The following is a 23,610-nucleotide window of genomic DNA, read 5'->3' on the forward strand; positions in this document are numbered from 1 at the left end:
GAGAATTTTTTTTAAGCAGCGAGTTATGATCTGGAATGTATTGCCTGAAAGAGTGGTGGAAGCAGATTGAATAATAACTTTCAAAGGCAAATTGGATAAACATTTGACGAGGAAAAATCTGCAGAACTATGGGGAAAGAGATGGGGAATAGGACTAATTCGACAGCTCTTTCAAAGAGCTGGCACAGGAATGATGGACTGAATGGCCTCTTTCTGTGCTGTATCACTTTATGTATGACGAATTGCCATTTCATCACATTTTAAAGACATCAACACTTTCATTAAATTTTACTTTTTTGCCCACCATAATTTTATTTTTAAGTTACATTTTATTACTGACTCCCAACTGTGTAGAATAATATCCAATACAGTCCACTGATTTGCTATATGGTTGTTTGCTATGTTCAATGAAACTCTGCATCTTACCCGTTGTGAGGCCATTTTCATTGTATGTACAAAGCCCTGAATTTTTCAGAATGTAAGCAGAATGTAACTAAGATTACTCTCAGTTCTAAATAAATTAAGTCTTTAAACATTGTGTTGCAAAGAAACGCAAGATGCAAAGACAATTAATACTAAGACAGAAAATGCTCGAAACACTCAGCAGGTCAGATAGCATTTGTAAAAAGAGAAACAAGAGTTAATATTTCAGATCAACGACCTTTCTAGGTTATGATGAAAGATTATTTCCAACATTTTCTGTTTTTATTCAAGATTTCTAGCATCTGCAGTAGCTTTTGTATTACAATATTTCTGTCTAAATCACAGGATAGATGAAAAAGATCCATTTACATAGTGCCTTATCATATCCTTCTGACATCTCAGAGTGCTTCACAAAGTGTAGTCGCTATTGTTAAGTTAGCAAATGTGGCAATAAATATGCACACAGTAATGTTGCACGAGTCGGCATTCTGAATTAACCATGTAGGTTAGGAACAGCAATTTTACAGATTAACCATAAGAAATTTCAGCTGATTTAACAGGTTATGGTTTAAGGTGCAATTTCCTACCTTTTCAAGGTCCAACTGCCCAACTCCATATGTGCTATGTCGCCAATTTGTCAATACTAATGGCTCAGCTGGCTTCCTGTCCAAGCTTCTGCTTTTACTAACAACTTCTTGTTGCTTTGCTGAGATGTTGTACTATTAATAAAAAAAAATTAGAATACAAACAACATACATGTCAATCTAATAAAACTAGCAAAAGCTGACCAACAGCATCAATAAATTTGACACAAGTGGCAAAATATTAACTCAAAAATAGACCTACGACATGTGAACCAAATGATTATACTAAAGGTGCGGCGAGACATCAGATGGCTTATGTAACTTAGCCTATCTCTCCTTTGTGTGTTCAGTGTCCAAGAAGCAGCTACATCTGGTGGGAAGACAAACGCCTCCCTGCAGCTGTAAACAGCTCTAGGACAGGAAGCAAGTCTTGTGCAAGCGCTGCATCCATTTCCCCACAATGCTTTGCCAGCCGATTCCAATTTGTCCTCTCTCTGGCGCTTGCAGAATGCTTTCTGCAAGTGCTCAGACATCAGCTGGAACAGCATTGCTCACCCTACCCCTTCTACTGCACCTTGAAGTTCTGAGTCCTGCAGTGCTAATACTCAGGAGACTAGGAGACTATACCATCACCAGGCTTTTCAATCAATATAAGCTACCATTTCCAGTAGCTGAGACACAAATAATGAGTGCAGAGATCCCAATGTGCTGCAAAGCTCAAAAAATCCTTCCCTGGACCTTCAGAATCTCATTAATTCATATCGAACAAACAACAATTTCCTTATTTATAGTTTTAGTGCAAAGGAAGTCTGACTCAATCCTTCCATCTGTCCCACTGAGCGAGGGAATCAAACAGAAATGGCAGTGCATTCATATTACAAAATAGGCTGCTATGGCGACCTCTGCATCGGATATTTGAATCCCCAGGCAAATGTGGACAAATAGACACTAATAAAGTAAAACACTTACAGTTGTAATCTATGGTAGACTTTGTTTTATGGGTCATGGTCCTTCAACTGGGTTTCTCAAAAAAAAATGGCAAATACTGTCTACCAAGTAAATTTCTCATCCTGCTAAAAAAATTAAATATGGCTTCAAGCAGAGCACAAATTATCAGTTTCATATCTTTTTGCTTCAGTTCTTAAAAGGAAATATCAGGACTCACTCAGCCTCTAGCTACAGGCTTTTTCAAGGAGACTCATAAACTAACAGTTCAAATGCAGTATTTGAAAGCAACTTGCAGGTGGTAATTTGCACACATCTGGTTCTTTGTATGTTTGTTCTGCACTCCTCTCTCTGTGCAGCAGGAACCTGGCTGTGCTGCACTTGAATTGGTGAGCAGAAAATTAGCGGTAAGCATGATGCTCAGAGTGGCAAAAAATTCGAAGGGAACAAAAACCAGAGGGAAGGGAACACAGGCATGGGATGTTTGAAACCCTGCTGAGCTTCATCAGCAAAAATGGGCAAGTGGACACTGGGTGCAAAACAGTCTATTGCTGCATAAAAATGAATAATACTGCTTACTAAGTTATCTATTTGATTCCTGTAACATACTATAAGTAGGCATGAAGGTAGCAGCTCATCACTGAGTGCAGCCTGAGACAGAGGGCTGAATTTCAGTCACGCAGCATGCTCAGCGGCAGCACGATTTAAACTCGGCGGCCTTCCGACACGCAAATGCCACTGAAGAGCCCCCACGATATTATGCACAGGGGCTCAGTTAAATGGAGGGGGCGGGGTGGCTGCCCCCGATGACGTAGAGGGGACGGCTGCCACATGCCCGGCAATGGCGTCTGGCACCACTACGACAGCGCCATTTTTGAAGGGCTTTGAGCCCTTAAGAGATTTAAATTTATAAAGGAACATTACTGCCAATTTTTAAATAAACACTAATGTTATGGAGGCCCTTTCCCAACCCCCGCAATGGTCTTTTAATTGGCCCTCATTGACAAAAAACACTATTCCCTACCCGCACTTTTCCCCTAACCTTCAACCATTAGCCCTACAACCCCTTTCCACCATTCACACAACCAATAAAAATTGATTTCCCTGCTCCCACCCTGAAAATTTTATTTCTCCCCCCTCTCCACCAGGTTCTCGCCTTGGAGCTCCATATGGAGTCCTGAAGGCACGCAAAGGACGAACAGCGGCCCTAAAAATCGTTGTGGGACGGCCGCTGCCTGTAGTTAAGTTAATTTACGTCTTTATTGTTAATTTGAATATTCAGATGAAGGGCCCGCCGCCAGACGGCCGGGGGGGGGGGGGCGCTGCACCGATGTCCCCCTGCCGCTGGTAATATGCGGCAGGCCCTTCTCTATGTCGGGGATTGAGGTGGGCCTCTCAACACAGGATTTTACGGGCCCCCCCCCCCGCCACAACCCACCGCGTCGAGGCGCTCATAAAATTCAGCCCAGAATCTGAGCTTGGCAATTTGGGAAGTGTGGCAATCACAAGGATCAATTTCATTCTAAGAGCTAGTCAAGTTTGCATTTAGCATTTAACTACAATTTACTGTTAGTTAAGTTTCTTTCAGTCTAAAGTCAGGGATAAACAAGCTCCCAGCTGGACAGGCAGCTACAGTTAGTTAATTAGGTAGCTAGTTAGAACTGGTTTCTCTAGCTAGCAGTGCATGACTCAGGTCTGTAGAATTTCTGCTAGTATAAATACAGTTCTTCAGGGTAGTGTCCTAGGCCCAACCATCTTCAGCTGCTTCATCAACGACCGGACCTCCATCATAAGGTCAGAAGTGGGGATGTTGGCTGATGATTGCACAATGTTCAACACGATTCGAGACTCCTCAGATACTGAAGCAGTCCATGTCCAGATCTAACAAGACCTGGACAACACCCAGGCTTGGGCTGGTAAATGGCAAGTAACATTCGCACCACACACATGCCAGGCAATAAACATCTCAAACAAGAGAGAATCTAACCATTTCCCCTTGATGTTCAATGGCATTACCATCACTGAATCCCCCACTATCAACATCCTGGGGGTTACCACTGACCAGTAACTGAACTGGACCAGCCATATAAATACTGTGGCTACAAGAGCAAGTCAGAAGCTAGGAATTCTGCAACGAATAACTCACGTCCTGTCTCTCCAATGCCTGTCCACCATCTACAAGGCACAAGTCAGAAGTGTGATGGAATACTCTCCACTTGCCTGGATGGGTGTAATTTCAACACTCAAGAAGCTCAACACCATCCAGGACAAAGCAGCCCGCTTGATTGGCACCCCATCCACCACCTTCAACATTCACTCCCTCCACCAACGCTCAGTGGCAGCAGTGTGTACCATCTACAAGATGCACTGCAGCAACTCACCAAGGCTTCTTTGACAGCACCTTCCAAACCCACGAACTCTACCACCTAGAAGGACAAGGGCAGCAGATGCATGGGAACACCACCACCTGCAAGTTCCCCTCCAAGCCACACACCATCCTGACTTGGAACTATATAACCGTGCCTTCACTGTCTCTGGGTCAAAATCCTGGAACAGCCTAACAGAACTGTTGGTGTACCTACACCCAAACACAGCAGCAGTTCAAGAAAGCAGCTCACTACCACCTTCTCAAGGGCAATTAGGGACGGGCAATAAATAAAAAAAGGCGGTCTTACTAAGCACACAAAGTAAGCAGGCATGAAGGTAGCTTGAGACAGAGCGTGAGCTTGGGAATTTGGTAAGTGTGGGAATTCAGTGCAGTGAGGGAAGACGTTCTGCTCTGACGGAGCTGAAGCCCGGAAGCATTAATTATGTGGGCAGGCAGGTGAGAGCATACCAGAAATAGAGGATAACCTGGAGACAGTGACGAAAGTTTGAAGAGCTGGGGCATGAGGTTGTGAGTCTCTAGGTTCAAAGCATTCTAAATAAAATTGAAGTGTGACACAACAGGAAAGTAGGTGCGTGATTGGTTGGTGAGTTTTACTTATTCTTCCTGGGATGTGGACAGCGCTGGCAAGGCCAGCATTTGTTGCCCATCCCTCATTGCCCTAAACTGAGTGGTTTGCTAGGCCATTTCAGAGGGCAGTTAAGAGTTATCCACATTGCTCTGCATCTGGAGTTACATGTAGGCCAGACCAGGTAAAAACAACAGATTTCCTTCCCTAAAGGACATCAGTGAACCAGATGGGCTTTTACGACAATTGATGATAGTTTTATGGCACCATTACTGAGACTAGCTTTTAATTCCAGATGTTTAATAATTGAATTTAAATTCCACCAGCTGCTGTGGTGGTATTTGAACTGGTGTCCCCAGGACATTAGCTTGGGCCTCTGGATTACCAGTCCAGGAGCATTATCATCTCCCTCTTTTTCTTAGGAGAAGTATAACATTAATTGAAATAATAAGCAGGACTAGAGGCATTAATTAAAAATTAAGAAAATAATGAGTTAATTAAAACACAGTAAGGATGACAGGGTAGGTGATGTGTTGCAGTTGTAGCATGTGGGAGCTGGTGAATGCCAGTGTGATCCACGACAACCACATCTGCACTAATTGCCTGCAGCTCAAGAAACTGCAGCTCAGAGTTAATGAGCTGGCGGCAGAGCTGCGGACACTGCAATGCATCAGAGAGGGGGAAGTTACCTGGACATTTTGTTCCAGAAGACAGTTACACCCCTTAGGCTAGGGTCTTCTGATTTGGTCCATGGCCAAGGACAGGTGGGCGTGACTGCAAGTGAGGCAGGTATGGAGATTGGGAAGATAGAAGTGGTGGAGCCTTAGCCTTGCAATTGTCCAACAGGTTCGAGGGTCTTGCAGCTTGTATGGGAGAGAGTAGGGACTGCAGGGTGGATAAGCAAACTGACCATGGCACCGTGGTGCAGGGAGTAACAGAAATGTAGTGGCAGTGGGGAACAGTATTGTCAGAGGGACAGGCACAGTTTTCTGCAGCCAAGAGCATGAGTCCAGAAGGCTGTGCTGCCTGCCCAGTGCCAGGGTTCGGGACATCTGCTCAGGGCTGGAGAGGAACCTACAGTGAGAGGATCCAATTGTTGTAGTCCATGTGGATACCAATGACATACATAGGACTAGGGAAGAGGTTCTTCTTCGGGATTATGGCAGCTAGAGGCTAAATTAAAAAGCAGAAACACAAAGGTAATAATCTCTGATTACTAACTGAACCACAATTGAAGAATCACAGAATCATTACAGCGCAGAAGGAGGCCCTTCGGCCCAACGCATCCATACTGGCGCGCTGAAAGAGCAATTCCCTCAGTTCCATTCCCCCACTTTCTCCCCATAACCCTGCACATTCTTCCTTTTCATATAACTGTCTAATTCCCTATTGAATGCTTCAATTGAACCTGCCTATCGAGAACGAGAGGGCACAAATTTAAAGAATTTGGTTTCAGAAGCAAAAGTGACATGAGCAAAAACTTTTTCACGCAGCATGTGGCTAAGGTCTTGAATACGCTGCCTGAGAACGTGAGTTGAATATGTGGCTGAAATATTGTTGTGGGAGACATGAGCTTCGATTCGGGGACACTGACACCAGCACTGGGGAAAGTGGGAGATGTGCCGTTGGAATGGTCTTCACCTGAACCATGCTGGGACCAGTGTACTGGCAAGTCATATAACTAGGGCAGTAGAGAGTGCTTTAAACTAAATAGTGGGAGAGGGGAGGGATCACATGAGGGGAGATGTGTAAGTGAAAGAGAAAGGACGAAGACAATAGAGCAGGGCAGTGGTATGGGTCATGTTAACCAGAGTTTGGCAAGAAGGGACATAACTGAAGAGTGCACCAGCAGATAAGGCCAGAGTTTGCAAGAATGGTAAAAAGACAGAATTAAAGGCTCTGTATCTGAATGTGCGCAGTATTCGTAACAGATGAACTGATAGCACAAATAGAAATAAATATGTATGACCTAATAGCCATTTCAAAGACATGGTTGCAAGGTAACCAAGGCGGGGACCTAAATATTCAAAGATACTTGACATTTCAGAAGGACAAGAAGCTAGGAAAATGTGGTGGGGTAGCTCTGTTAATTAACGATGACCCTTAGTACTGTAGTGAGAGATGACCTTAGTTCAGAAGATCAAGATATAGAATCTGTTTGGGTACAGATAAGAAATAGCAAAGCAGTCACTTGTGGGAGTAGTTTATAGGCCCCTTAACAATAGCTACACTGTAGGACACAGTATACAGGAAAGAAATAATAGGGGCTTCTAACAAAGGTACTGCAATAATCATGGGTGATTTAATCTTCATATTGATTGGACGAATCAGATTGGCAAAGGGAGCCTGGAATAGTGTATTCGGGACAACTTCCTGGAGCAGTACATTCTACTGCCAACAAGGGAGCATGCTATTTTAGACATGGTAATGTGCAATGAGACAGGATTAATTAATGACCTCATAGTAAAGTGCAATAGTGATCATAACATGATTGAATTTCACATTCAGTTTGAGGGTAAGAAGAGTGGGTTTAAGACTAGTGTCTTAAACTTAAATAGAGCCAATTACAAGGGTATGAAGACCGAGTTGGCTAAAGTGAACTGAGAAAATAGATTAAAAGGTAGGACAGTAGAGAAGCAGTGGCAGATATTTCATAACTCTCAGCAAAGATATGTTCCATTTAGAATGAAGACTCTATGAGAAGGATGCATCATCCGAGGCTAAATAAAGAAGTTAAGGATAGTATCAAATTGAAAGAAAAAGTGCATAATACTGTGAAGATCAGTGATAGGTCAGAAGATTGGACAGATTTTAGAAGCCAGAAATGAATGACTTAAAAAAAAAAGAGAAAGCTAAAAAATATAAAGACAGACAGTAAGAGTTTCCACAAATATTTAAAAAGGAAAAGAGTGACTTAAGTGAGCGTAGAGAGAGACTGGGGAATTAATACTCGGAAACAAGGAAATGGTGGAAGCGAACAGGTATTTTGTGTCTTCACTGTCAAAGACACAAGGAGATTCAAGAATTCTTGAAAATAAGAGGTAAAAGGGAGGGAGGAACTTAAAATAATCACAATCACTAGGGAAAAGGTATTGGAAAAACTATTAGAACTAAAGGCTGACAGGTCCCCTGAACCGGATGGCTTGCATACTAGGGTGTTAAAAGAAGTGGCTGCAGAGATATTAGATGCATTGGTTGTAATCTTCCAAAATTCCCTATATTCTGGAAAGGTCCCAGCAGATTGGAAAATCGCAAATGTAACATCTCTATTCAAGAAAGGAGGGAGACAGAAGGCAGGAAACTATTGGCCAGTTAGCCTTACATCTGTCATTGTGAAAATGCTAGAATCCATTGTTAAGAAGGCAACAGCAGGACATTTAGAAAATCATAATGCAATCAGGCAGAACAAACATGATTTTGTGAAAGGGAAATCATGTTTGACTCATTAGAGTTCTTTGAGGAAGTAACAAGCACGGTGGTTAAAGGGGAACCTGCAGATGTGTTGTACTTGGATCTTGAAAAGGCATTCGATAAGAGCTTGTGGTGTAGGGGATATCATCCCATCATGGATAGAGGATTGGTTAGCTGACAGGAAGCAGAGAGTAGAGATAAATGGGTCATTTTCGGGTTGGCAAGCCTTTACTAGTGGAGTGTCACAGGGATCAGTGCTGGGGCCTTAACTGTTTACAATCTATATCAATGACTTGGATGAACGGACCGAATGTATGGTAGCTAAATTTGCTGATGACACAAAGATAGGTAAGAAAGTAAGCTATGAAGAGGACATAAGTCTACCAACGGATTTAGATAGCTTAAGTGAGTGGCAAAAATTTGGCAGATAGAGTATAATGTGGGAAAATGTGAATTTGTCCACTTTGCCAGGAAGAATAGAAAAGTAGTATATTATTTGAATGGGGAGAGACTGCAGAACTCTATGGTACAGACAGATCAGGGTGTCCTGGTACATGAATCACAAAGTTAGCATGCAGGTACAGCAAGTGATTAGGAAGACAAATGGAATGTTGATGTTTATTGCAAGGGGAATAGAGTATAAAGGTAGACAAGTGTTCCTACAGCTGTACAGGGCCTTAGTTAGACCACACCTGGGAGTACTGTGTACAGTTTTAGTCTACTTCAGAAAGGATATAATTGCTTTAGAAGCAGTTCAGAGAAGGTTCACTAAACTGATTCTTGGGATGAAGGGGTCATCTTTTGAGGAAAGGTTAAGTAGGTTGGGCCTATACCCATTAGAGTTTAGAAGAATGAGAGGTGATCTTCTGGAAACATACAAGATCTTGAGGGGACTTGACAGGGTGGATGCTGAGAGGATGTTTCCCCTTGTGGGGGAGTCTAGAACTAGGGGACACCGTTTTAAAATTAGGGTCTCCCATTTAAGACTGAGGCGAGGAGAAATTTTTTCTCTCAGAGGGTCATCAGCCTGTGAAACTTTCCTCCCTAGAGAGCAGTGGAAGCTGGGTCACTGAATATATTCAAGGCTGAGTTAGATGGATTTTTGATTGACAAGGGATATGGGGGACAGATAGGAAAGTGGAGTTGAGGCCACAATCAGATCAGCCATGATCTTATCGAATGGTGGAGCAGGCTCGAGGGGCCAAATGGTCTACTCCTACTCCGAATTCTTGTGTTAGTCTTACATTCTCCAACAATAAAGTACTGCACTATACTACCAGTATATGCATTTTAAGGTCAATATTGTTTGCTTTCATAAGGTGGTCATACAGTCCAAAGCATAAAGTAGGATATTTTTTTGGGGGGGGGGGGGGGGGGGGCAAAGAAGAATGAAAGGAGCTGCCTTTTAAGACAGCATAAAGAGACATAGGTACATAGATTTTTTTAAAGATGAGAACTCATATTAGAAAAGGCCACAAACAGGGTCCAGTGTTTATGCACAGGGGATTCGACACTAGAGAGGGTACAGAGGAGATTTACGAGGATGTTGCCAGGACTGGAAAAAGGCAGCTATGAGGAAAGATTGGATAGGCTGGGGTTGTTCTCCTTGGAACAGAGAAGGCTGAGGGGAAATTTGATTGAAACGTACAAAATTTTGAGGGGCCTGGATAGAATGGAGGTGAAGGGTCTATTCTTAATAGAGAGGTCAGTGACGAGGGGGCATATATTTAAAGTGATTGGTAGAAATATTAGAGGGGAGATGAGGAAAAACTTTTTCACCCAGAGGGTGGTGATGCTCTGGAACTCACTGCCTGAAAGGGTAGTTGAGGCAGAGACCCTCAACTCATTGAAAAGGAGTCTGGATATGCACCTCATGCGCCGTAAGCTCCAGGGCTACAGACCAAATGCTGGAAGGTGGGATTAGAATAGGTGGATCGTTTTTCAGCCGGCGCAGACACGATGGTCCAAGTGACCTCTTTCCGTGCCTTAAACCTTCTAGGATTCTATGATCTATACACAAAAGCAAGGAAGTGATCATGAATTTGAACACTATATTAGTTAAGCCTCAATGGGGAGTACTGAGTGCAATTCTGCTCCACCATCATAGAAAAAAACTGATTAGACCACACAAAGTACTGCGTACAGTTCTGGTTGCCATTATAAAAATATAGAGGCACTGACTCGAACAGAAAATGAATTATAATGATCAGTGTTTTTCAAAACTGTAGAGGAGTAGGGATGCACTAAAGCTTGGGGCAGCTGTCGCAAAGGCCCAATGGGAAAATGCCAGTCCAAGGCTCTCCTGCCATTGTACACCAAGGGTCTGGAATCAGTGGGAAAACCCCCTGAGCTAGATGCACCAGAGAATGTTTGACATTGAATGTATATTGTAAATATAACCTGTAATCATAAGTGTAGTGAGGCACCTCAGAATGTCAAATACAGTACTGAACGACACTGAACTGTACTGCACTTAATATATCAAATTTAGACTGTTATATAATGCTGTTTTGCAAAATTTTATGAAGTGTACTTTGAGAAGAAAAGTAGTAGTACCATGTGTTACTCATGGTATAATTATTGTACAGTGCTCCCTTATATTGATGTCTATACCATCAATATTGAAATTATTTTTCACAGGCATAGACCATGACTGGAAGAACTGGCCTCCGTTAATAAGTGAGGTACGTTTCAATTATCCTTCCTAGGTTAAAATGGTTTCCAATTCTACATTTCAACATGACTAATTTTAGTTTTATAGTGTCACGGATCTGTATTTTTTTTCTCCTGTTTGAAACAGTGTGCCTTTAAGACTGTTAAAAACAGTGTACCTTTAAGACAGAGAGAGAAGTTTAGATTTTTGAGAACAGTGTGCCAGCTGCATTTGCTACCTAGGTGACAGGAGTGAGGTGGTCACATGGTATGTTTCAATTTAACGGTGTCAAAAAAATCCAGCTAAAACCAGTTTAGAGAGACACCAAAGTGTGCTCACTGGAGGGGCAAGAGCTGTCTATTTCTCTCAGCAGAAATTCTACAATGAGCTACAGGGCATGTTAATTGCCTAAGGAGGAAAAAAGCCCTTTGAAGAGACCATTTTTATTGGTGGAGGTAGCAAAATTCCTTTTCTTTACTTCCAATCTAAGAGTCTTTGCTTCAAGATTGACTCTTGACTGATTGTGTTTTCGGGAATTCGCAGTATCGTTTTTTACCAAAAGACGGCCGATTTTTAAAAATTCAAGTAGACCTATTGCTGTGTTCATCGTTGAAAGAACTGTGTGACGCCTGTTGCAGCCAAAATATTTGAATGCCTATCAACTGAAGGATTGTTTTATCAAATCCGCGTGGAGACTTGGAGTCTCATTTGTTTTTTTTTAGCACTAGGATACCTCACCCATCAGTAACGTAACCCACAAAAACGATTTAATTCTTAAGGAACAGCTAATTTTTAAAACATAATTTTTTTAAAGAAACGGGTTACTGTGATTTTTGAGTGTGAGAGAGAGAATGGGGGAGTTAGGTTAAAATAAGAAGTTATAAAGTCTTTAGACATAGGTTTATCTTAATAGTGTTTAAGATTTAGTTTCAATAAATAGTTAATTTGCTGTTGTCTAAAGTCACCTGGTTTGGTCTGTCTTATTCTGGGGGTTATTAGAGTGTTTAATTTGACTGTTTTCCAGTTGGGTGGGAAAACTTTAATAATATGCTGCGACCTGTGGAGTGATGGGACTGAATTGACAGTGCATGGCTCCTGCCTCGATCGTAACAAGTTTTATAATTCCAGGAAGCCTACATTAAAGGTTGCAGAGCTTCATAATTCCTGATGAATACCTGTCTTAATGTCAAATACAGTAATCACATATTATAAATATAAGTGCAAATTTAGTACTCCATTTGAGCAGATGCTTAACTCTCTTAACGTTTATAATTGTGTATGATATATTTTCTCCACATTTTTCTCTGCCAGTCTTCTTGTACCCAACATTAACCACAGTTGTTTTGCTATTGATATGCTTGAGAGAATTCTGTAAATGCTCTGAAACAACTGTAAAAGTGTGCAATTGCGGCTCTAAGGTCATTCTCCCCTTTTTGTGGAAAAACAGCTTACATTTGGCACTTCTTGTACAGAAGGACATTGCTGTGAGTAGAGTTCAGCTGTGTGAACCTGATTCCCATTGTTCCAGAGTTAACATTTCAGGTCTGTGACCTTTCATCAGACCTGAAACGTTAACTCTGCTTCTTTCTCCACAGATGCTGCCTGACCTGAGTATTTCCAGCACTTCCTGTTTTTATTTCAGATTTCCAGCATCTGCAGTATTTTGCATTTATCCCATTGTTCCATACTGCTGCATGTTGATGCTCCAATGCACTGTAGCAATTAGGCCCAAAGAAACAAAGATTGTTCTAACTTAGGCTTCTTCAGACATTTTTTCATGTCCAACAAAATAGGCAGCTCCTATATACAAGAGCATACATCCTATGAACCAAAGTGACGGCTTAAATTATTTGGTAATGCACTGGTAATTTGGTTGAATAAACCTCGTGTCTTTGATAGTCACCAAATATAGCAGGGGACATCTTGTTCTTATTCGCTGGATCACTGATAAATGGACAGGCTGTACCCCTCAAACTATAAACTATGGATCAGATTTAGCAAAAAATCAAGTTGAAAAGAATACCACAGATTTGACTAAATTACAGAATTTTACTTATCTTACTGAAGTTGCTATAAACCCACAAAAATATCTCAAGTGTCCTGGAGGCTCTATATATTAATGCTCAAATTGGATCAGTGTCCATTTGTAAACTGAGAAAGAAATCAGGTGCTCCTGCCAACCCTAGCATGTCAACTACTTAGTGAAGCAGAAATCCACTAACAAAAGTAGAAACAATTACACCATACTGCTTTGTGATCCAAAATGAATCAAAGGAAGATCAAAAAGGTCACAATTAAATACAGCTGTTACACCCAGCAGGATTCAAAAGTATCAGCTTGTGCTCTCAGAAACCTGTTTTCAGTCAACTATCCCCTTTTAGGCGAAAGCCAAGCTTTGACAGCCTGTTTTGCTCTACCCTTAATGTGGCATATTATTACAAATGCTTAGATTTGTCTCCTTCTCACAGCCAAGTCTTCCTGTTATCAATATGGACTTGGCAGTTAACGCAAATTAAGCAGTGACATTACTCTGCAAGATAAATCAAGTGTACTGCAGGTACCCACAAATCAATTTCCAGAGGGCAATAAATAAAGTGGCTCCTAGCTGATCATCCATCAAATTTCCAAAAATATAAAATATGGGTCAGAATTTTACGCCACCCCAGCGAGCTGGATGGCAGTGGGGGGCATAAAATTGAGTGGGAGGCTCCGGGAAGCCTTCCCGGCCTGCTTCACCGGTAGTGGGAGACGAAAAATGGGCCACTCGCCCCAGGCCAATCAAGGCCCTTAAGTGGCAACTTAACGGCCTTCATCCACCTCCATGGGTATTATACCCCTGGCAAGCGGGCGTCTGGTAGACATGAAAGGCCGCTCAGTGATACCTGGCAGCTTCTCAGCGCACGGGGCGGGGGCGGGGGCGGGGCCTGACATAGAAGACTGCCCCCACTTCCCCAACCATCTCCAGGACCCGAGATGCCCCCTTCCCCCCAAACAACCTCTCGTCTCGCCAGCTCGCGACCAATCTGCTCAGCAAGGCAACCCTTACTTACCTTCGACCCTGGCTCCGTGTCCTCCAATCCTCTGATGATTGGCCGGCAGCTCAATGAGGCGGGACGTCCTCCCTCAAGCGGGTGGAAGTCCCGCCTCTGAACACTTAAAGCCCAGGGACCCGTAAAATGCGGGTCGGATCCACGGGCTGGGCAGATGCGGATTTGCCACCGACTTTTATGTCGCTGGCCAGCTCCCGTCCACTCAGCGTAAAATCCAGCCCATGGTCTTTTATGATTAGAAATACAATTCATTGTATGTTGGCACACGGCAGTGCCATGACCTAAAGATGCAAAAAATAGCTTAAATATTTTTGAGCAGCTATCTTATATAATAGTTTCTGCCTATCTGCACTTTTCTGATTGGTTGGTGGGTTGAAATGATGGGCAGAGTCAGCACACAGCAGAGACAGCAGGTCTACGGTGGATATGTTCAAGGTGAGAGGTGAGTTCAGTACGTACTTGCGAGACTATAAGAAGAAATTAAGGGAGATTCAGGTAAAATATAGCCAAGATAACCTAAAAGAGAGAGTCTGAGGTAAAGTATAATCAATGTAATATAGGGGTCACAAAAGGGGACCCATTTTAAAAATAGAAAAACCTCTGTTGGGTTTGCAGGTCTAGGTTTGTGGAGTGTTTTGTAAGGTCCAGTGAAGCTTTGCACCTGTAGGCTGACAGTTGCTTGATTAGATACTGTAACATATTGTTGTAACATTAAAGTACAGTATATATTGACTTTTATCTCTTCAATACAAGGCACCTGGTGAATGGGGAAGACACATCTTTGTTGGGCAGTGCCTGGCATGCAGAGAGGCATGCGGGGAAGAAACTATGGTGAATGGTACTGGAAAGAGGAATGTTAGTCTTAGTGAGGATTTGCTTGAACAGCTACTTTTCATTTCCAAGAAAAATAAATGTACAGAGTCTTTTATCTGCCACTGGATGGCACTAGTATACTGAGACCAACTTTCATTACTTTGTCTGCATGGCAAAAATATTTGTCTTGGGTTGAAATTAATTACATGTGAACCTGGAATTTTTTTATGGTCAGATTAAAAAAGTTAATACAGAAGAAAACTTATTTAAAATTTTCTTTTTTAAAAAGCCTGCATCATGGTGTCATATCAGGAGAATGTTGGAACACAAACGCACATCTTTGCTTTCCCACAAAAGGAGTTCCTCATATCACCATAAAGGTAATGGAAGGTGAAATATAGGGTTTCTTCTGCTCGTCCTCCTCCTGAAAGTCCCATCGCACTATATAACTTTGCTAGAAGAGAAAGTCCTTGGGCCTGACCTTAAGCAATGGTCAACGATGCTTTATAACTGACTTGTTTCCGATAACAGTGACTATACTTCAAAAGTACTTCATTGGCTGAGGCACTTGGGGATTCCAATGGTCATGAAAGGTGCAATATAAATGCAAGTCTCTCTTGCTTTCTATGCAAAAATGGATGTATGACTGGAAATTCAACTTTTCCTTCCTTCCTGTAGGAAGTGCATACCTATCACTAATTCCTACAGCAGTACAGTTAAAAACATAACTTTAATTGTATAGAGAAATCATTGGTTCGGAATTGTTCTGACACTACTTGAGGACCTGCAGGGCTACGGACCTAGTGCAGAAAAGTGGGATTAGGCTGCGTAACTCTTCTTTGACCAGCTCAGACATGATGGGCCCAATGGTCCCCTTCTGTGTTGTAGATTTTCAGATTTCTAGAGCACTAGCACATCTGTTGATCCTTTTATCCAGTTGTATCTTGTCAAAAAGTATGCATTTTCAAACTTAAATACTGGTTAATTATTCTGTACATTAAAATTGAAGTTGCAACAAAAATTAAGATCTAGTATGCTACTGGCTTCTCTAATTCTGCTGAGAAATCATATTTCAGCTTAACTTGATACAATTGTTACAGATTTTACTTGGTTTGTCTATGCCTGATGTCCAAGATCAGGGTGGGGGAAATGAGCAGTTCCAAGCCATTCAACAGCAATATAAATATTTTGTGGGATTTATTCATAAATGCTTGACTGGCAGCTTTTTTTTAAAAAAACAAGAGTTATTTAAACAGGTGTGGTCTGACAATTTTTTGATAGTAGTTACAAACCAATCTTGATCAATTCAGTGAGTCTGTTGGCAACCATTAGAGATATTCCTGATTTTTTTGTTCTATGGGAGCATTTATAAATGGGGTCTTGTTCAAACAGTTAGTGTGACTGTAGCCTTCAAAAAATGGTGGGCAAAGATAGTTTCCATAGTTGACAAAAGATAAATAACATTTTCTTAAATCACAGTACAGCACAGCGCCTCAAAATTATATACTTTTCTTCACTACAAAAGGAGTTAGCTAAGCTTAATAACCTGTAAATATATGATGGTTATTACTACCTTCACTTGTTTTACTCAGGTGTCAGCCTAGTCTTAAGAGGTAGCAATCTCACCTCTGAATCACCAGTTCTGATGAAAGGGCACTGACCTGAAACATTAACTCTGCTTCTCTCTCCACAGCTGCTGCCAGACCTGCTGAATATTTCCAGCATTTTGTTTTTATTTCTGAATCAGCAGGTTGTTGGTTCAAGCAACACTCCACAGACTTTAGCACATAATCTTGGCTGACACTTCAGTGCAGTGCTGAGGAACGCTGCACTATTCAAGGTGCAGTTTTGCAGATGAGACATTAAACTGAAGCCCCCTCTGCCCTCTCAGGTGTACGTGAAACTATATGAAGAGTAGGGGAGTTCTCCCGGTGGTTTAGCCAATATTTATCCCTCACCAACATTACTAAAAAACAGATTATGTGGGCATTCACCTCATTGCTGTCTGTAGGAGCATGCTGTGCGCCAATTGGCTACTGCATTTTGTGCATTACAACAATGACTATACTTCAAAATATTTCTGTTAAACAGATTGGGACATCCCGAAGTTGTGAAAAGTGCTATATAAATGCAAGTTTTTCCTTCTTGCTTCATTGTTTAATAATTTAGTTTGGTAGTTAAAACAAGGTCCAGTGGTGTTATTCTGCACCATTCCGAAAACAAGGGAGATTAAATGAAAACACAAGATAAACCAATAAATGAAATAAACTGAAGAGGGTTGGACCACTCTTTTTTTTCCTGGAAATGCTACAAATTTATTTAGTGGACTGAGCAAGTAAAAACACTAGGTCTAAGATACAAGAGCTGAAGTTTGCCTACAAGAGTAATCTGAAGCACTAAAGAAAAATATATTCACAGTGAAAAAAGTAAAGAAACCCCAAAACGATAATTGTTTGGAATCACTACATTCTAATGGAAAGTATCAGGCTCTTGGTTCAAAGCACTGTTATAGGTCTCTTCAAATTTTACTGGTTTAAATAATTTTTAGGTCATACGTTTTTAAAAAAGTATATTTGAAAGTCCCTCTGTAAAATGGTAGGTTTGCCTTGTTCCCTGAACAGCTCTTGCTCTGGTAAGGATAACTTTGATGTATCAAAGTTTTTTTTTACTTCCTCTGAGAAGGTGCAGACATCTTGGCTTTCATGGGTGACCTTCCAAACTTTGCACCTTAGAAACATCTACAGTCTCCAAAGGGTTTCATAAACAAGGCCTTTTGTGTCGGTATTGTGTTCTGTCAGGCCTTGGAGCCACAGCAATAATCTGAACTATGTTCTAAAAATCATAGAAGCTGATTGCACAGGAAAAGGGCGTTGAAAGCCAGGAAACACCTGTTGGCTGATACATCTACTAGCTCAACAATGGAGTCCTTACTCACAACTGACTGACCGGATACATAGATGCCCAATAGGACAACTTTGTAAGCCAAAAATGTAGTTAACCCCAGGCTTCTTTTGAACATCACCTTATTGCAAGCAGTACAGCAATATTGGAAGCGGACCGAAAGAAGGGTTCCAGGATGTCCTCTCAATAGCACGAGGAGACCCCACAAAGGCTAAAAGAAACATCACATTTTGGGATCCGATAGCTTCAGACCAGCAACAGAAATTTGATAATGTAGGCTATAAAAGATATTAGAAAAACAAAGTACTTCATATACTCCAATAACCATAGTGACTGCAATTTTAGACTAAAGTTTCGTATCAGGTAGGCCATCAAAAACAAGAAAAGCTTTAACAAATAGTAAAAAATTTGAAAAATACATGTTAAAAATGAAGAAAAAGGGAAGTATAAAACAAAAAGGTTGTAAAAGAAATAAGTAAATTATAATTAAAATGTAAAATGGCAGAATTATTGTGAGTACATCATAAGACTACTTAGACTATTATTACAGAAGTCTATTGGCCCTTTTAATCCAGAGACTGGATCCAGGGAGTGAAGTGTCGTGAGGCCACCTCCTCGAGGAAGTCTCATTCCAGTTTGCTCTGGAATTCAGTCTGGCTTGGACTCCAGGTTTAAAAGTATTTACTATAACCAGTATTTCTGCAAAGCACTGAAGGTATTTTGTTGTAAATACACTCACTCTTTGTCTGCTTTTCCAGTGTAAATCCATTTTGACTTAAGTTTCCTACTTTCACCTCCTTGTACATCTGCTGCTATGTGCCACTAATTCACAAATTACTTTATTCTCAATGACTTTACTACAAATAGTGTTAAGGCATATGTACTAGGGAAAAATGTGCCCTTGCTCCTGTATGAATAGCATTCAACATTTATTTTAATGAGTTTTATTTAAAAGCAGTTGCATTTGAGTAATAACAATGTCATTTTGTGTTGTTACTGCAGTGTTCCTGTAGAAATGTGGCTACAATATTTCATACAAGTTTAAAAAATACATTTTTAAAGAATTACAAAACTCCTCCATACAGCCCTGCATTCTACTATTACAGTAGAGCAAGTGCACTTGAATGACATATGCCAAGAGGAGTCTTGTACAGCATCCAGAACATGTGGCATGAACAAGGCAGTCTGCTTACAACTCTCTTCCCATCGTTAATTTTCATCGAGCATTTGCAGAAACACAGAAAAAATTCAGTGTCGACAGCAGGGATGCAAGCTGAGTTCTGCAAAGGGATATTGCTTGCACTAGATCACTGTTGAGTAGTAAACTTTGAAATATTTATACAGACAGAGAAGTTATTAAACAATATTACAGATACAGTGATATGATAGATGGACAGGAATAACTGAGTAATAATTCTTTCATTTTAAAAAAAGTCAGGGGATATGCAGAACAACACAGAGTAAAGACAAGCAAGCAGCACAATTCCTCCTACTTTGTGAAGCAAAAACAGCACAATCAAAAATTAAGAAAATGGCAACAGAACGATGACCAGAAAAGAAAATTGCATTTTGATCAAACTGGTCTGTCTTCCACTTCCCTCAAATGCAGTAGCAAATTCCAGACTCTCTCCCAGAGTCTGACAATTTAGAGACTGTGGAGAGGGTCAAGGGAGGTGGTGGTGAGGTAGAGCTGGGTATTGTCCGTGTACATGCAGAAACTGATGCTATGGTGTCAGATCCTTGGGGGACACCAGAGGAAATATTGCAGGAATGGAAAGAGAAGCCATTGCAGGCAAGTGCAGTCCTACCCAGCTGGATGACTGTGGAGAGGCATTGCAGCAGAATTCCTTGGTCAAACGTGTCAAAGGCTGCAGACAGGTCGAAAAAGACAAGGAGGGACAGTTTACTTTTGTCACAGTGAACTAGGATGTAATTTGTGACTTCCATAAGAGCTGTTTTGATACTAGTGGGGATGGAAACCTGATTGGAGGGATTTAAACATAAAATTCTGAGAAAGATGGGGACAGATTTGTAAGGCAACACCACATTCAATGACTACTCAACAACTTGTATTTATATAGTGCCTTTAACATAATAAAACATCCCATGGTGCTTCACAGGAGCATTATAAAATTAATTATGACACTGAGCCACAAAAGGAAATATTGGAGCAGAGGACCAAAATTTTGGTTAAAGAAGTAGGTTTTAAGAAGTGTTTTAAAGGAGGAAAGTGAGGTGGAGAGGTGGAGTGAGGGTATTCCAGATCTTGGGGCCTAGGCAACTGAAGGGACGGCCATCAATGGTGGAGTGATTAAAATCAGGGATGCACAAGGGGATTGCAGGAACCTTGGAGGTGGAATTGGAGGAGATTACCGACATAGGGAGGTGCGAGGCCATGGAAAGATTTGAAAACAAGGATGAGAATTTTAAAATCAAGACGTTGCTTGACTGGGAGCCAATGTAGGTCAGCGAGCACAGGGGTAACAGGTGAATGGGACGTGGTGCGAGATAGGATGGGTAGCAGACGAATACAAAAGCAAACTACTGCAGATGCTGGAAATCTGAAATAAAAACAGAAAATGTTGTAAATTCTCAGATCAGGCAGCATCTGTAGAGAGAGAAACAGTGTTAACGTTTCAGGTTGATGACCTTTCACTGTAACACACAAGATCAGAGTACAGACAGTTGTTCACGAGAAATGCCGAAATGCCTTTACAGTATCTATACATGCACAGACCTTGCATTCACAATCTTGCCACTCAGGCCATGACTTTCAATGATAGAAGATTAAAAGATAACATTACAGTAGAGCGTTCTAATTGGTTAGACCCATGAAACAGAAAAGTTACATTGGTGAGTGTTTATTATAAACCCCCAAAAAGTGCAAAGGAGATTGAAGAGCAAAGTTGGAGACAAAATTTCAGAGAAATGTAAAAATAATAGAGCAGTAATAGTAGGGCACTTCAATTACCCTAATATAGACTCGGGGGTGGGGGGTAGAAATTAAAGGGAAAGGAGGATGAAGAATTCCTGAAACGTGCACAGCAGAACTCTGAACCAGTACATTTCTAGTCCAACAAGGAAGCAGTACTGGAATTAGTTCTGGTGGACAAAATAGGTCAAGTGAAGTGCATTTCAGTAGGACCACATCTGAGTAATAGTGATTATACTATAATTAGGTTTAAAGTAGTTATGGAAAAGGACCACAAGAAATCTAAGGTGAAAATACCCAACTTGAAGACAGCCAATTTCAGGTGATTTGAGAAAGGGTCTAATGCAGGGGGACTACAAACAAATATTCCAGGAAAACAGTAAATGGGCAATGGTGGGCCTCCAAGGTGGAGATGGTTCACGTACAAACCAAGCATATTCCCATAAGGAGGAAAGATGGGGCATTCATAGCTAGATTTCCCGGGATGACAAAGAAAAGAGAGGTTAAAACAGGATAAGAGGTTTGTGACAAACATCAGGAACAGAATACAATCGAAAACCAGGTAGAAGAGAGAGTGTGCAAGAGCACATTGAAAAAGGAAATAAGGGGAAAAGAGTATGAGAAAAGATTAATGGATAGCACAAAAGAGAGCCCAAAAATCTTTTATAAACATACAAAAAGTAAAATGATAGTGCCGATTGGGGCAAAAAATGAAATCTTGTGGAGGAGAGGGTATGACTGAGGTACTGAATGAATGTTTTACCTCCATCTTCACAAAGGAAAAGAATCAAGTTAATTTTGTAGTGGGTGGGGCCATGGATGAGTACAGGATAGATATAAGTAGATAGAAATGAGGTGCTAAGTAGGTTGGCATCACTCAAAGTTAACAACTCACCAGTCCAGATGGGATGCATCCTAGGTTGCTGAGGGAAGCTAAGGTGAAGCTAGCAGTGACTCTGGCCACAATATTTCAATTCTCTTTGGATACTGGAGTGGTACCAGAGGGGTGGAGGATTACAAATTTTAGTTTTTTAGTTTAGAGATACAGCACTGAAACAGGCCCTTCGGCCCACCGAGTCTATGCCGACCATCAACCACCCATTTATACTAATCCTACACTAATTCCATGTTCCTACCACATCCCCACCTGTTCCTATATTTCCCTACCACCTACCTATACTAGGGGCAATTTATAATGGCCAATTTACCCATCAACCTGCAAGTCTTTGGCATGTGGGAGGAAACCGGAGCACCCGGAGGAAACCCACGCAGACACAGGGAGAACTTGCAAACTCCACACATTCAGTACCTGGAATTGAACAAACGTAACACCTATATTCAAAAATGCAAGAGGGATAAACCTGGTAACTACAGGTCAATCAGTCTAATGTCTGTGGTGGGAAAGCTACTAGAGACCACTATCACAGACAAAATTCATTCTCACGTGGAGAAGCATGGGTCAATTAGGGACAGACAACAAAGATTTGTTCAGGGCAATTTATGTCTGACTAACCTGAGTGAGTTCTTTGATGAAGTAACAGAGAAGGTTGGTGATGGTAGTGCAATAGATGCTGTCCATATGGACTTTCAAAAGGCGTTTGCTAAAGTACTGCATACCAGCGCTTTTCTGGTTACATATGAATAACCTGGACTTGGGTATAGGGAATACAATTTTGAAGTTTGTGGAAGAGACAAAATTTGATAACATAGTAAATTGTGAGCAGGACAGTAGCATACATCAGGAGGACATAGACTGCTGAAATGGGCAGACATTTGGCAGATACAATTTAATGTGGATATGTGTGGGGTGATACACTTTGGGAGCATGGAGAGGCAGTATAATCTAAACTGTACTATTTTGAAGGGTGGTGCAAGAGCAGAAAGACCTGGGAGTGCATATTTAGGAATCTTTGAAGATGGCAGGACAAGTTGATAAGGGCACTAAAGAAAGCACGTGGGATACTTTTTTTTTTATTCGTTCAGGGGATGTGGACGTCGCTGACTAGGCTAGCATTTATTGCCCATCGTAATTGCCCTTGAGAAGGTGGTGGTGAGCTGCTTTCTTGGACCGCTGCAGTCCTTGGGTTGTAGGTACACCAAAAGTGCAGTTGGGAAGGCAGTTCCAAGATTTTGACCCAGCGACAGTGAAGGAACGGTGATATAGTTCCAAGTCAGGATTGTGTGTGGCTTGGAGAGGAACTTGCAGGTGGTGGTGTTCCCATGCATCTGCTGCCCTGGTCCTTCTAGGTGGTGGGTCATGGGTTTAGAAGGTGCTGTCAAAGCAGCCTTTGAGTGAATCAGATTGGCTGAAGACATCTGTGATGCTGGGGACCTGAGGAGGAGGCCAAGATGGATCATCCACTCGGCACCTCTGGCTCAAGATGGATGCAAATGCTTCACTCTGGTCTTTTGTAGTGATGTGCTGGGCTCCCCCATCGTTGAGGTTGGGGATATTTGTGGAGCCTCCTCCACCTGCCAGTTGTTTAATTGTCCACCACCATTCAGGTGGCAGGACTGCAGAGCTTACATGTGATCTGTTGGTTGTGGGATTGCTTAGCCCTATCTATCGCATGCTGCTTCCGCTGTTTGGCGTGCAAGTAATCCTGTGTTGTAGCTTCACCAGGCTGACACCTCATTTTTAGGTATGCCTGGTGCTGCTCCTAGCATGCCCTCCTGCACTCTTCATTGAACCAGGATTGGTCTCCCCGCTTGATGATAATGATACAGTGCGGGTTCTGTCGGGCCATGAGGTTACAGTGCTGCTGATGGCCCACAGCACCTCATGGATGCCTAGTTTTGAGTTGCTAGATCCATCCCATTTAGCAAAGTGGTAGTGCCACACAACACGATGGTGGGTGCCCTCAGTGTGAAGACAGAACTTTGTCTCCACAAGGACGGTGCGCTGGTCAGTCCTACCAATACTGTCATAGACAGATGCATCTGCA

At 41.7% G+C, this 23,610-nt stretch overlaps 1 protein-coding gene across 5 annotated transcripts in view; it reads right to left on the reverse strand.

Moving 5' to 3' along the window:
• LOC137349138 (rho GTPase-activating protein 12-like) overlaps positions 1–23,610 on the reverse strand; it is a 241,639-nt gene that overhangs the window by 81,253 nt on the left and 136,776 nt on the right. For 4 of the 5 annotated variants that reach the window (XM_068014532.1, XM_068014549.1, XM_068014542.1 and 1 more), the window contains one exon: positions 1,010–1,141. The exons of the other annotated variant lie outside the window; for it this stretch is intronic. In XM_068014532.1, coding sequence (XP_067870633.1) covers positions 1,010–1,141 — 132 coding nt within the window. The remainder of the gene's footprint in view (positions 1–1,009; positions 1,142–23,610) is intronic. 5 annotated transcript variants of the gene reach the window in all.

Source organism: Heterodontus francisci, chromosome 2, assembly GCF_036365525.1.
Source record: "Heterodontus francisci isolate sHetFra1 chromosome 2, sHetFra1.hap1, whole genome shotgun sequence".
Lineage (NCBI taxonomy): Eukaryota > Metazoa > Chordata > Chondrichthyes > Heterodontiformes > Heterodontidae > Heterodontus > Heterodontus francisci.